Source organism: Apteryx mantelli, chromosome 13 (genome assembly GCF_036417845.1).
Source record: "Apteryx mantelli isolate bAptMan1 chromosome 13, bAptMan1.hap1, whole genome shotgun sequence".
Lineage (NCBI taxonomy): Eukaryota > Metazoa > Chordata > Aves > Apterygiformes > Apterygidae > Apteryx > Apteryx mantelli.
Genome location: NC_089990.1, coordinates 21094911 through 21110069, shown reverse-complemented (window position 1 = coordinate 21110069; position 15159 = coordinate 21094911). Strand labels below are relative to the sequence as shown.

Below are 15159 nucleotides of genomic sequence, written 5' to 3'. Positions count from 1 at the left end.
ATCCTGGTCCAGAGTAGGTTAGGCTATGACTTGGTTTGCGAGCTGAGTCAGAGGAAATGTTCAGATTTTTAATTCTGCTTTCTCAGTATCTCACAAGTTTGCTCTCTCAGAAACTTGAGACAAATGGAAAGAATCTCCTAGAGGCAAAACTGGATATGGGCATTTGAACCTGCTTTTAGAACGCCAATGTTCTACTTGTGATCCAAGTCTCTATTGTTCATATTCTAATGATTCACTTTACTTTTTTGGGAAACAGAGAACACATAATGACAAACGTAAAAAAAAGTCATCTTTTATTTAGTTATTACATTATGGTTAGTACCTGAAAAACTGCAGCTATATTTTATTTGAAATATTAAAATAAATTAAATTTGTGCAATTTCAGTTAGCACTAAGCCATTTCTGTATCCAGGTCACCTCAATATATAACTCATTACAAAATGCAGTAAGAAGAAGTAGTATCATTCTATTACTACCAGTCATAGTACTGGCTAGAATACCAGATTACAGACAAAGAGTAATAAGAAAAGACTGGGTAACTTTTATAAAGATTCTATGTCAAGCCATTAAATATGAAGCCTGTTCTGTTAGTTTATTGATAATTTTGCAGCATTTAAACCAAAATAAGTGATACTGCTAGAGCTGGAATACATGGAAATGTATTCCAATGAAAAGATTGACAGCTTCACAGGAAGGACAGCATTCAAACATCTGTAAGAAGTGTGAAAACTGTGCAAGTAATAACCTGAGTAAAACCACAGCTGCTATTTAACAGATGGATGTGATATTATAGTGTCTATATTAAAATAGTCCTTAGTTATGACTCTTTGAGAGGAGTAGTTGCTCTAGAATAATTACCATGGAAAATAAATGATCAGTCTGCCCTGATATGTGTCTTACATTACAATATCATTTTTTGCTCAGATTACCTCTAACAGTTTTTACCGTAATCTGTTCAGATAAACTGCAGTCCGGTGACGTGTCCAGATATCAGTTCACTGAAGCGATTCATTGCTAGCCTCGACATGGCAGAAAACATTTTGGAGGTTTTTGAATCTACAGCAAGTAAGCAGATACTTTATTGGGTTTTCTCTAAAGGAACAACAACAACAACAACAAAAAGCAAGCCCTCTTACGTAATTTAAAAATGGATTTGATTTGGCTGCAGAGTCTGGATATGGGTCTGAAATTGCCCAAAGAGAAGAACATTGCTGTTGCCAAGCCGGAAAAAAATAGGGAAGGATCTTGCCTACCTTCTCCAGTGTTTAGTGGGGAACCCAGCAGGTGAGCATGAAACAATCATCCCAAAGTCTGGCACCCTCAACTGCTTCCTAGCTCCTAGTGATTAGTGGCTGATTTCTCTCCGGAAGCACCCTGAGGCATTAGGTCTTTGCTAGAAGTCTTTAACTATCATTTTTCAATTGTTCTTGTAAATCTGCATGTTATTCTTCTCCTCTAAGTGACTACTCCTGTAAAAATACTCTTAAACATTGTTCTCGGATATATCTTGTGGAAATGAGTTCCCCATGATATTGACAGGTTTTAAATAGATGGGGAATTTGGTTTGTCTGCTGATAGAAACCAAAGCAGGGAATTGCTTCTCTGCAACTGCAATTGCAGTGAAAAGCACCAGTGAGTGAATTTTCACAAGAAGTTTCATGAACTATTTTCTTGTCTCTAGTATGAGGTCCTTTAGGAAGGCCAAGAAGGTATCATGTAAGATAAGTGGTTGCTAAAGCTCTATAACTGCTTCCTTGGGAACCCCAAGATTTTTTTGTTTTTCCATTTCTGGTTTCCTCATCCTTGCTCTTTTCTTTACTCATTGCAAGTCATGTTTGGGGAATTTCCAATATGAGACACCCTCTGTTCCCACAGCACAAGGGAAATAGAAAGCTCTCTGTATTGTTCGTAGAGCAGAAGGGGCTTATGTAATTCCTTTTCCATCTCTTCATCCCACTGTATAGTCTCACGCTTCTGGGTCTGTTCCTTATCTCTGAGTTATCTTCTTATCTCTGCGTTATTAGGGGAGTAGTACTTGTCTTGGCTGTGCTTGATTTTCAGTTCCCAGGCAGAATGAGAAAAGCAGTCAAAGATTATAATGTTTTAGAAATTGTGACCCAGTGCAGAGATGCTTTTCACCTATTCATTACTAATTCCCTGTTCTCTTCCTTCCTGGCTCAGCCTTCCCTTTCTAAAATCAGCGGCTCTCCGTGGGTACTGTAAAGGCCGATGGGCAGAGGCAGCGCTTTGTGAGAATTATCCGCCGAGATGTGCAATTCCTCCTGGTCGTTTGCTTTCTCGGGGTGTGAACTGCAGCTTTCTCAATGCACGGGCTAGACGTGCGAAAGTCAGCAGCACTGCCCCTCCGGGCAACCGTGAGGACTTGAAACCGTCCTCTCTGCCGAGGAATAGTCACTGTGCTTGGAAAACACTGGTATGGGCACTCCTTTCCTTCTAGATCTGCTCTGTGCCCATTATCCCTGCTGTATCTATGGGGAAACACTAACTTTTACAGCCTTTGCTTATTGGGGGGATTAGAAATTTTGAAATTGGGCTTGTTCTAAGACAAAGAACTAGAGAAGAGCCCAAAGCAAACCAACAGATCTGGACACAGCCAACCCTCGGGAGGCTTGGAGTCCGTCCCGCTTCAGCATATGGCTGAACCCTGTCTGCCTTTCTACATACAATGTCCCTTTAATAGTCTTAACAGCCCTGACACTGGCAAGATTTCACTTGTTCTGTACACTACTTAATACAGCTAATTTTCTACTGACAACATTTTTTGCAACAATGAATCTTCTGTCACTTGAGTCCATGAAGAAGGCAGCTTGGAAATGCCAGCCAGAGGGGGAGTTAGCAAAAAGTTCATTGTAGCTGTTCGGTTAAACAGTTCTTTAGAAACACATTGGGCTTTTCTGGTTTGTTCTGTAGGGTGCTAGGGATAAGTGGAAAGGAGAATGACCCAACACTCCATGTTCTTCTTTCCCCATGACCCCGCAGAAGATCCCTGAAGAAGCCATGTAGTGCAGCGTGTATCTTAGGGTGAGTCAGAAGCTGCGGTTTCATGGGCAACAGTCGTCATCTGATCAGCCATTCAGAGAAATGTAATTATACTTTATTGTTCCATAGCAGCCCGTGAAGCCACTGGGACATGTCTAATATCTATAACTAGTTTGATGTCTTCCTCGGTAATTCATTAGGCAAAATCCCTTTAAATAGTTTGTGAAAAATAGTGTGCTTGATCTTTAACAATTTTTTTTGAGCCACAATATATATATGTAGCAAGGCCTTGCAAATTGTATAATAAGCCCAGTTATTAAACCCCACTGTGTGTGTCAAGATCATCCACATTGTTTGTCATGTAACGAGCAACAGATACAAACAATTAAAATATGAGATGAAACTAAGTGGTCCCATTTAAATGATTGATTGAAAAAATAAATTATTAAGTAAGAGAGAACTTTAAACACAAGATTTAAAAGCAGGCTGCAAAGTATTTGTGAGGGCAATAAGAGCACTACCAGAAGCAGGGATAGTAAAAGCATGAACAAGAAGGATGCAAAGCAAAGCTGGCAGTAATTGTGGGCTCCCCTCCTCTTTGCAGGTCACAGCTGTGTATAGCATATCACTCTCAGTTACTCACGAATGAAACAGTTTTAATTATGCTTTTATCTCACACAGTCTTCAGTAGACCTGGAAACTGTTCCCTTGCTAGAGCTACAGTGATGTAGACACCTGCTGTCCTGTAACACCATAAAAGGCTTTACTGGCCTGGAAGGTGCAGCAAATAGTTGGCGTTAGAACCAGTGGTGTCTGCAGAGCAGTCTGGTTAGAGAAAAGCCTGGCAGCCAAAGCTGGTAGAGTCGGGGATGCGGCCCCCGTTCTTCATTCTGACACATCTCCTGGTTTGGGGACAGAGCACTGAAGAGATGTCATTTGGTTGTTGCCTACTGCCGTGTTCCTACTAGAGCCTGTACTTGTGTGCGCTCTGGGGGAAAATACTTTGCATCTGCTATTTTCTCTTCTTTCCTTTTCCATCAGGAAAAAGGGAAGAAGTCCTAGAGAAACCCTGTTCTGTTTGAGTTTTATTCTGAAATATCTAATGCTTTTGTATTAAACTTCAGCTCATGACTTGTGTTGTTGTCAAGAGGTGTACACAGTACTCGGAGGTGCCCTTCTCTCAGTTAAGGGCAGGAAAATGTTATGACAGCTGCTGTCCTAAGTGAACAGATCAGGGAACTATAAAGGCTTTCTAAAACATTTTTTTAGAGATTAAGCACTAAAGACTTGAGGGAGAGAAGATTGAACTGAGGTTGCAAAAGACCATAAAATCTCATAAACCATTCAAACCTTTGGCTGTACTATGCTCTTTTGTTAAACAAAAACTGCTTAGTTCCATAAGTGAATTGAAGTCAGTTAGTGCAGTTTTTTTGCTAAGTTTTCATAATCATATAATCTATCCTTTCAATATAAACCCTATTTTTTGGCATGGTAATGAATGTAACAGAATGCTAGAGCTCCATGAGGTGTGGAGAGGAGTTCTTGCCCACGGTTACTCACCTTCTGTTTCATCCCACATTTCCTCCGTTGCCTGTAAGTCAGGCTGATACGTGCATGATTTCAGAGGCAGCAGTAGTGCCAGTGCTCCTAGCCGTCCCATTACCTCTACATAAATTGTTCTTTGCCCTTCAAGTTTAAAACAGAAAAGGCCCTAAAGATATCAGTCAAACTAGCCAAAAAAAACCCATTTGTAGTGGCAAGTAGTGAAAAGTTCATCCCAGATGAAAATGTATCACCTGGGCAGCCTGTCTGGGGAATCAAGGCCAAGTAGCCTAGACAAACAGTGGGTAAGTGAGAGGACTCTAAGGTGATCACCTCTGATGTGGTGCTACTTTGGGAGGTAACACATCTGTATGTAGTCTCGGTGTACCCTGTGGTAACTGTTTCACATGGTTTCTTCTGAAATCGAGGCATAATTCTGAGTGATGATCAGGGAAAGGGCAAGTCAATGTCATTCAAATATATAGTGTAACCCCTTAAAAATAAGCTTTATCTCACTGTTTTCATACAGACATCATTCATTTCCTTGAAATATGAGTTGAAGCACTGCTATGCTTAGTAAATGCTGCTGCTTGTTTTTGGATTTAAAAAAAATCCAGACGAATGATATCTTTAGATTTCTGTAATGTCTCTCATTCTGTATGACACTCCAAGTGTTAAACATAGATCCACTTCTCTTCCGATTGAAGCGCAGGGAGCTTATCGTCTACCCTTTGCCTCTCTCAAAGAGATGTGACAACCCACAAGTGACTTTCACTTACTCTCAGGTTATCTGTGTTCTCCACGGCCTGGAGCAGTTCCATATGCTCTTACTTTCTTATCTACCTGGGACGTTTCAATATTTCAGAGCAGAAAAGCAATTTGAGTTAAAAAGTCATCTTTTTTTGGCTTAGTAGTTTTTTTTAAGTAGTTTGTTTACAGATTAGGAAGTATGAAATGGAATAACTTACTAGATTTAACTCTGAGTCATTACTGGCATTGTCCATGGTGGGAAAAAGACCACATAGTGATCTCTTTGTTTGTTAGAAATAGAAATAGCAAATACATGGAATTGATTGAGTTGGGTGTTAAATAGGTTTTCAACTGGAAATTGAGCTTTCTAAAAATAAACTTTTCAGATTTTTCAAATTTAAAAATATAGTTTTGTTTAAATGTCCAGGATTTGTAAGCAGTTCTATATTTATAATTTGGTTAACCATTAATTGCATTTTTTTAACTAAAAGTAAAAGTTCTGTACTTTTACTAAAGTAGAGAATTCAAGAAGCAAATGGTTAATGGGAATCAAATTTCACTAATTTTTTTAATGTTTTAAAAATAATTTACATTTTGGTTTTACACACTATATATACATATATTTTTACCACATAGATTTTCTACTTGCAGTCATATCTAGTCAGGCTTAGTAGAAATAATATAAATATTGTCAATATCAAGTTTATCACATGAGCTAAAATTGAAAATTTTTTTGAGAAACAGCCTGCAGTTGCTCATTAGGATTTTAAGTGATTGCTCCTAAGATGACCGAAGCAGCCTTGACAGGCTGTGGTGTGAGCATGCCAAATACTGCTTCGTACAAACGGAAAACATCTAAAATGAATTATGAAATTAAATAGTTTCATATGATACAGGAATCATTTGTCTCTTCTCTTAAAAATAAATTTAAAAATGAATACCCTGACATCCTCCTTTAAAAAAACAGAGAATAAGGAATAAAAAAAACTTATGAATTTATGGGGAAGGTGCTGAATAAAGTGAGATTATAGGGCAGGATGTTTTCTGTCTGTATGTGTAGTTTTGTTTATTCCTCTGATGCTGTGTGGATAAAAGAAGCTGTGTAAAGGAGCGGTAGATTCTGTGAGAGAAGTAAAGAAGCCATTTTGAACAAGAGCTTCCCGAAGTTTTTAGAAGAAGATTTGAAGAACAATTTTCTTTAAAAGAACAAAGCATTTTTCAGTAGGGAGAATAATTACTTGCTCTGAAATGTGAGCTGGGCACTGGATAATGTGAGCTGACCTGTAATTTAGGAAAACCGCAAAGTGTTTTTCATCAGTAATTATTATTATTAGAGCAGAACCGTGAGGCCCCTGGTGAGACCAAGGCTCTCTTGTGCTAGGTCCTGTATATCCAGCAAGAGGCAATCGCCACCTCAGCAATCTCGCCACAAAGGTGGGGCAGGCAGAGGAGGAGAAGGGAAGAGGTGGAGGCACAGAGAGCTGAAGGAGTCAGCCCAAAGTCTTGCTGCTCAGGAGGAAACCCAAAGCTCCTGCTTGCTAACGGACACTGCTGCCTCCCGGTGATAAGCCACCCATAGACACTTCATCTGGGTTCAGTGTGGCAGTCACATGTCGCCTTTCCATAACATGGCATCCCTGATCAAGGAGAATGGCTGTGGTTTGAAGCTGGGTCTTGCAAGGCATAAATGTCTTTTCCTGCCGTTGGCCTCTGTGAAAGCAGAGCACGTACAGGATCAGTGCCTTGCGCAGGCTGCCCTGTGCAGCACTGGAATCGGGGTAGGTAGCTCCTCCTTGAAGCATCAGGCTAGGTTCTGGATAGCCTAGGCTGTACGTGAGAACATACATTCGTAGGGACATCGTGATTTAATGGTTAGCTCTTTGGTTGGCTTTAACGCAGTCAGCTGAATGTAAGATGCTTTAGACTGCAAAGCATGTGCTTGTGAAGTAAATCGCTGTCACTAACAATTTTTTGTGTTGATTGAACTTTTTTGGTTTGGGGAGAAGGATGGATAAAGAGATAGAGTGGAATAAGACCCTTTTAAAAATGTGATTGCTGAATTCTCCTTTTACGGAAGGAGCTTGGGATTCTGTACAACCTAAACAATATTATACTGGAGCTGAGATCGAAAGCCATGTCTTGGAAAACAGCTTTTGGTCTGTTTAATAGATTTATGCTTTGGTTCAAGAAGACATGAACATCCTTCAATTGAAATAGGTGCTTAAATTCAGTTGCTCTTTTAATACACTGGATCTTAATTTTGTTTAGAAAAATAGCAGTTGTTCTTTGCTCTTTGAAATTTGGAGGTCTACAAATTTACTAACTGAAATAGGGATCAGTTTTACCCTATCTGATCAGTAGTATTTTGCTTGGTTTGTAGTCCTGTGTCCTTTTTTGTGAGTCTCAGGGCACTTTTTTGGTGATGAATCACTGAGTTAGTATTTGTAGTAAGCGAGGCTAATAAAACTGTCCCTTGAGTAAGCACTTATATTATTTCTTGTCCCTGAAATAAGGGGCATGTCCAGTAGTTCCATACCACTATCAGGTGTGTCCCTCTGCGGAGGGGAAAATCATATAGATTTACACCTTATTCTCCAAGCTAACAGAGTTAATGGGGAAAAAAATGAATGTTTGGAATTCACAGTGCTATGCGTAGCAGCTCTGCTTCAGTGGGTGAAAATTTATGTGGGGTTTTGGAGCTGGCAAAAGGGGTAGGGACAATAGAGAAACTGTGGTGTGTTTGACTGCATAGCAGTGAATTCTTTAGGGAGGCGCCATCATCACCCACCTTGCTGGTCTTTCCATGACGCCCTGGGAGGCAGATGAATTAAAAGGGGCAAGGGAAGAAGGCACGTGTTACAGAAATTTTTCCATCTTGAAAGACACTATGATCAAAGTAGCTTTTCAGGCCATTTTGTTTTACCTCCTTCTGCAGTGTGGCGATTCAGAAGCAATGGGTGTTTCCTATCGCAGGCATTTTTTCCTCATGGTAACTGCACATCGAGAATGAAAAGCTGAATGTTTGAGACATCTCTGTGTTTTTAATGGGTTTCAGTGACTAAGTGCAAAACAGAGATGCATGTGACGCATGTTGAACTTGTGACACGAACTGGACAAAGTCCTGACTTTATCTGTGGTAAGGCCACGGTCTGTCAAGAGATGATGCAATTTTCCTTGTTTTTACTAGCATGATATTCACTGCAGAAAGACTGGCACCATAGTTTAGTGCTGCTTGGGTAGTCAATGCCTGATACACAAATATGTTTGAGAAAGAAGGTGGATTCAGTATCGTTCACAAGGCTGTGTTTTTCAAAAATATGAAATGCTAGTTGGCATTTGTGCAAATATTCACGTCACAAGAATTTCATAGACTTTGTCCTTAGTTGGTGCTATAGAATTTCCATAATTTTCCTCTCTTTAAAAAAAGTTGTCATGCAGCCAAAAACCAAAACGATACCACGTTGCTTCAGTGACTAAATACAGAGAGCTCTGTTGATTCACTGAAGTTTCTGTATGATATAATTCACATTCTATGTTTAAGCTTGTCCTTACTGCTAGGAGATGTTTATTCTTTTTATCCTTGGGATAACTAACAAGTAGGAGCAGTCCAGAGGCCAAAGCACAGTAAAGACTAGACACTTACCTTTTACCACAAGGTAAACACATTGAGGTCAAGCAGTAGTTCTGCCTGGCACTGAACCCTGTGAATTTACCTTGCGGTGAAACTTGAGTCTTCGCTGTGCTTTCACCCTAGAATTGCTCCTGCACACCGCAGTGCCTGCTCTTTGTGCTTTTATCTTGGGGCAGTTCATGGGAGTGCTACCCAGTGATGAAAAATGCAGTTTTTTTAGCAGTGAAGGCAAGTTCTTTGTTTCAGCATGGAAAACATGATTTCCATCCACACAGACTTCAAAAGAAACAGTAGGAATTCTTGTGATCTTGATTATCATGGTATAATCACATTATCTGAGAGATTAGAAGCACTTTACTGTGTCTTTATGGTTTTAGTGACACTCTAAGACACTGGACAAAATCTTCAAGTGCTGTTAAAATCTTTCTTGTAGGGTGCTAAGGCAAAAGAGAGCTTTTTACCTGGGGACCCTGAAATCAGAGAGAACATGTTTACTTCTTCTATCAGAGTGCTCCAGAAGTGAACACTAGCAGAACTTGTAGTTACCAGTCCCTACCATCCCACCTACTGTCCCATATTTGTCAAAGTAACTTACAACAGAAGAAAACAGAAGCCTCCTAAAATTTTAATTTCATATCAGTTCCAGTCATTGTGAAACACTGTCACTAAATGGGCAGTCAAAATAATTGAACACAAAAGTGTAAGCAATTCAAACAGATGAGGAGTTCACCCTCTTGGGTGCTGTTCCTTTTTAGGATGCTGGCTGGCCACAGCAGTAATGTGCCCATATTTAGCATATGTTTCTCCACTACTACGTTGCCTTAAGGCAAACAGCCCACAACCCATGTCTTGTAAGTGAGACGTTGCCTGCAACATTCTCTGAAATAGCTTGTGACCATGGGAAATTAAAAAGTTAAAGCTGAGACAGGAAGTGAGAGCAAAACATGTGATTTTTACAACATGCTCCTTGTTCCGTACAGTTGCCCAGGACCACCGAAGATTTGGGGATTAATGTTATGATCATGTGGCTCCCAATATAAAGGATTCCATTGATAATTGCCCCAGAGTGAAAAAAGCTAAAACTAATCAACAGAAAAGCCTTTTCAGATAGGAGCCTGTGCCTCTGGAAACCCACGCTATGCATAGTGTCTAGATAGAAAAGGTATAGGATGTAAAACAGATGCACTTGACCTCTGTTAAATGGCCGGGATAAAACAGTTGCAACAGAAAGAGTGACACAGGGGAGCTGTTGCAGTTAAAAAGAAAACTGCTGTTGTAGTGAAGAAACATAGGATATATGCTGAAATGATTTAGTCTGAAAAGGTACAAAAACGATACTGGAAAAAGTACATTTAATTATGGTTTGTTTCAATTCTCTGATTAGGAACAAGTAAAAATGCATTTTTAAATAAACTGCAAAGTCTTTTAGCTGCCAAGGCTTGGAGTCAGGGCTTTGTATGTCTCCAGCTGAGATTTCTAAAACCCTTGCAGCAGGGAGCTGCATGCCTTCTGCTGATTTAAGGAATTAGACAAATAGAAGGGAAATACGCTACCATGGACATAAGCCCTAGAAAAGAAAGAGGGAGTATTTTTTTCTTCTTCTTCCATTCTATATCTTTTAATGTAAGGCTTAATTATTTGCATACATAACTTCATCTAATCTACTGCATGTCTTGCCAGCAGTAAGCATTGCCCTAAACTGCCATTTGCTACTCGCGATACTTTGGGATCGTAAACTCTGTTGATCTCTTTTGGATTCTCTCAAAATGAACTGAATAAAAAGTAAAAAAGCGTTAACACAAAGCTCTGTTTTAAGTATTCAACTGCCAAGATGCAGCTTCTGAGGCTAATAAAAAATCAGAGCATCTACAGCAAGATTTCTTTAGCATTAGCTGGTTACAGAAACAAGTACCAGGCTACTCAGCACATTTCTAGTGATAGAACAATAAAAGTTTATCAGTCACATATGAATCTCTGTAGTTGTAGAAAAGATTGCCATCTTTGGGCAATGCTTAGTCATTGCACCCTTCTTTTCTGCTTGAGAAATCAATATCCACACCCTTGACTTTAAGGTAACCAGGAGAGGACAGTGGAATCCATCTCAGGCTTGAGCTGACCATGCTGCTGGTCTCCAGTAATCAAAGTGTGCTGATTGCATGTGACCCATCTGCATCTTGTTATATCTTTCTGATGTGCTTGATCTAAAGAACAAGCAAAATCTTTTTGGATTTTACAGCTTGGAAATAGAGGTTGCAAGCTCAAAAAGAAGCCATCAGCTTGATCTCAAAATACTGTTTTCTTTCCCTGTTCCTGCAACCTATATGGGGGAACCTTTAGGAGATCTTTGCTACCCTGAGAACAGTACTTGGAGAGGTATCAAATTATATTAAAGATAGAGCTGGATGGAGTACTTGAAAATGAGTTTGTGAACATGGCGCATTGACTTATTTCTTCTTGTATATTAGGGTCGACCAGGACCAATTGGGATTCAAGGACCAATTGGTGCTCCTGGATTTACTGGACCAGAAGGTTTGCCAGGAGCAAAGGGTGAGAGAGGAGCGGTGGGCTCCCCTGGACCAGCTGGACAGAAAGGCGATAAGGTAGGTTCAACAGAGGCTTTCCATTTTTTTCCTGGAATTGATCTATGGCCTTGTATGTATCTTTTGAATGAATAAAGATAATCTTGGCCTATCTGTCCAGGGGTAACAAGAAGAGAGTATTTAAGTAATATCTCTAGAGAATCCCCTGCTTTTATTTTGAAAGGAGAGTGCAGTTCCCCAAGCTGCTTGGGAAAGTCTGTACATTATAGTCATCCTGGTAGGTGAACAATAGCCAAATGAGCATTGCTCTTGCAAGTAGAGTCTTTCGCTTCTCCTGCCCAGAGACAGATGGGTGTTAATAATAGTACATTCAGAGGGAAGTGGACCTGGCTCCTATATAGAAGCTCCTGAGCTGGTTTCTAGAAAAGCAAAGGGAATGGGCACCACAGGAGCACCTGAACTTTGGTTTTGGCAAGTGAAAAGTTAATTATAACAGAAAGAATACTATAAACCATGTCATATTAAATGTAAGAACTCGCCATAAGATGTGGGTGTCAATGAACTTAGTCTGTAAGAGTGGTCAGGAGAGCAAATACAGAAATGTAACGCCATGAGGATTTGTTCTGCCACCTCTTCTTACGAAGGAAGTATCAGAGAGGGAGTTCAGATCTGGGCAGAAGAATGAATGGAAATATGAACAAATACTTTCTGTACTAAAGAGTGGATACGTTTGGACAATTTATGTTAAGAAAAGTTCCCATTGTGTTCCAGGCATCTGTTTGCATCATGTAGTACCTGAGTTTTGGGTTAAATGCTGAGGGCTCATCCGCAGCACAGGTCACATACATTAAGTCCCATCACATGAGCCAGGGCAGAGTATATGCTCCCATCGCGTAGCCTGACAAGGGCTGTATAATGGATTAGATGTTGAGGAAATCTGATATCGTGTGATGCAAGAACGAGGGTGAGATTCCTACTCTCATGCCTATGCAGCTGGACAATAAGGATGTTTCAAAGACAGCAGCTTGAAAGCTTAAAAGACAGAGGAAGTCCTGTGTGCTGTGTCTTGTTTCTAAAATCTGAAGGAAGTCTGGGACATCAGGACGAGGGCCTGCATTCTGTAACTGTCCAGAACATCTGGTCAGTCTACCTGATGCAGCGTGCTCAGGTTAAGTGTGAAAATAAGAAAAAGGCGGCTAGTTTAGGTACCAGGAGCAGCAGAGCAGAGTTTATCTTGCCATGTTTTTACAGCTACTGATAGGTGAGCTAGCCAGATGAAAATTGGCTCGTTTGTGCTTTCGTATGCTGCAGTTACATGCTTATTCTCTCCCCTTGTTTCATGTTAGTCATCATGTTGTAGTTCTAGTCACCTTTTCTCGTAGGACAAGAACTAAGTAAACTGAAAATGATGACTAGAGCATTAAAACTGGGAATTTTTCCCATTTCACCAGTAGCCAATGAATCATTGCTACATTGTTGCATTGATCTAAGATACAATGGAGGATTCAAGACAAGGACTGGCTACTGATATGGGTGATAGCATTTCCACATTTCTAGCAGATAACATTGAAATCAATAAACCCAGATTTTGGAAGAGGCAGAAACCCAGGATAAGAGCTGGCCTCTAACTGTTGAGAATTAGAAACAAATTTGCCGTTGTGGAGACTTTTTCTTCTTGCTGCAAGCATTGCTGATTTTGCACCTGTAATTGAAATAATAAAATAATAGGGCAGTGTTGGAACCAGTTTCCTTGCACTGAAGGAATCCTTTATCTACTCCAGAATTGCTGTTTCTATATATTGAAATGGATGCGTATGCAATACCAACATGCAGTAAGGTTCTACATCCTTATCTCTCAGGGAGGCAATATACTTCACCTTTCCAAAGCAATAGCTATAGTTTAAGCTGGGTGTTCTGCTCACATGGCCTGTTCTGCTTTTATTTACAGCAGAACAATAGAACCAACAAAGCAGTATTCATTTGCATCCCAGCCAACGGTAGTCTGGAGCTGGCCTCCATATTTCCAGGTGGTGGTATCTAGGAATGGACAGAAAACCTGTAAGAATAGTTGAAACTCTTGGATGACCAGGTGTGACACTGGGAGTTAAGCTTATACTAGATTATTTTCCTGGCATCTTGTTTTCCCCAGATGTGCAGCAGGAGATTATATTTTTTCTTTATATTGCCTGATGAAAACATTCCTGAAACACTCATTTGGCATTCAGTCCAGCTCAGATGCTCAGTTCCTATCTTCACTGACCCCTGAGTTTAGAGAGAATCTGCATAAGATAGTTTGCTCTTGTTTGCTCTTTCATAGTTTAAGTCCAAGACAGCAAGTGTTGGTGTAAAAAGTATCTCACAGATAACTGAAATATGCAGATTGATAAAATGAAATATAATGTATATTCTTTCTTTCTTCAGGGCCCAATGGGAGTTCCTGGATTTCAAGGCATCAACGGGATCCCAGTGAGTTTGCCTATGTAAATATATGAGTATCAGTCACCAGAATTTTAGTCACAACCAAAAGCATGTAGGCACAATGAGACTGTGCCAGCACATGTAAAATGTGTCTTGCAAAGTGCTTGCTCTTCTCTGGAGGGAAATGGCAATTTTCATTAATCTACCTGGTGGCCTCATGTTGTTTTGTAGCAGGTTGGGACCCTGTTATGGGATGACAGGAAGCTGAGAAGCATCAGGAAGTAAGGCTGAGTTACATGGGGATCTGCTGCGTCTTTGATAACATTTTCTTCCGGGATTCTGTCTAGAAAACACCTTATCATAAAATCATAGACTTAAGGAACTGGGAGGTCAGTCAATTAAACAGACAGGGTCTGCTGTGTTGCAGGCCACTTTTAATGTATGTATGTTCACATAACCTATTCTTAGAACCTTGTAATGACAGAAGTTTTCCTAATGTCTAGCATGAATCTTTCTTTCCTCAATTTAAGCCTGTTAATGCTTATCTTACTCATTATGGACACAGAGAGCAAATTATTCCCTTTTTCTCTGTGGCAGCCTTCTTCTATGTGATAACTGTTATCAGGTCTCCCTCAGTCTTCTTTTCCTATGGTGTGAAAGAAAACAGTGAATAAAGCTGATGCCCTCCAGAGACTCCCTGCTTCCCTACTAGGACTAATTAGTTCTGTTTAGGTCTCAGCCTTTCAGAAGCCTAAGGTAGGAAAGAGATAATTGCAGCATTTTCCAGATGCTAGTGCTAGCTAACTACTTTACCTGATCAGGATTTTTTTTGTTTTGCTTGTCTGTTTCTTTCTTTAGAACTTGAAAGTTGTAGTGACAGTTGCTTTCTATACCGTACCAAAAATTATGTGCCCAGAGTATTTTGACCGGCTCCATTTGCTTTGCTTTTCCCCAGTGATCCTTGCAAAGATGTCTTCTGGTCACTTCACTTCAAGGGAAGTTTAGCTGAAGCTGCTTTAGAGGTTGCCCCAAACTTCCTTGCTCCCTTTACACTTTTTAGCTCATTCCACTTCCTCCTTCTTGTATCAGAATTCTTTTTTGTTTCTTTATGGCATTTTTCCATCTTCTGTATCTTTTTGCCTTCTGTCCATGCTCATGCTCTTTTCCATCTTCCCTTCCTCCTCAGCTGATCAAAAACTCCAAGAGCAGAGCAATGTTTTCTGACTTCTTTTATCAGAAACTGAATTGTTTTGATAGATTGGCTGAAAATGCACAGTT

General features: G+C 40.1%; 1 protein-coding gene across 1 annotated transcript in view; it reads left to right on the top strand.

Moving 5' to 3' along the window:
- The window catches only part of COL4A6 (collagen type IV alpha 6 chain), a gene marked incomplete at its 5' end in the record, with an annotated part of 144246 nt that overhangs the window by 80436 nt on the left and 48651 nt on the right, over positions 1-15159 (top strand). The window contains 2 exons of the mRNA XM_067304442.1: positions 11389-11523; positions 13885-13929. Coding sequence (XP_067160543.1) covers positions 11389-11523; positions 13885-13929 — 180 coding nt within the window. The remainder of the gene's footprint in view (positions 1-11388; positions 11524-13884; positions 13930-15159) is intronic.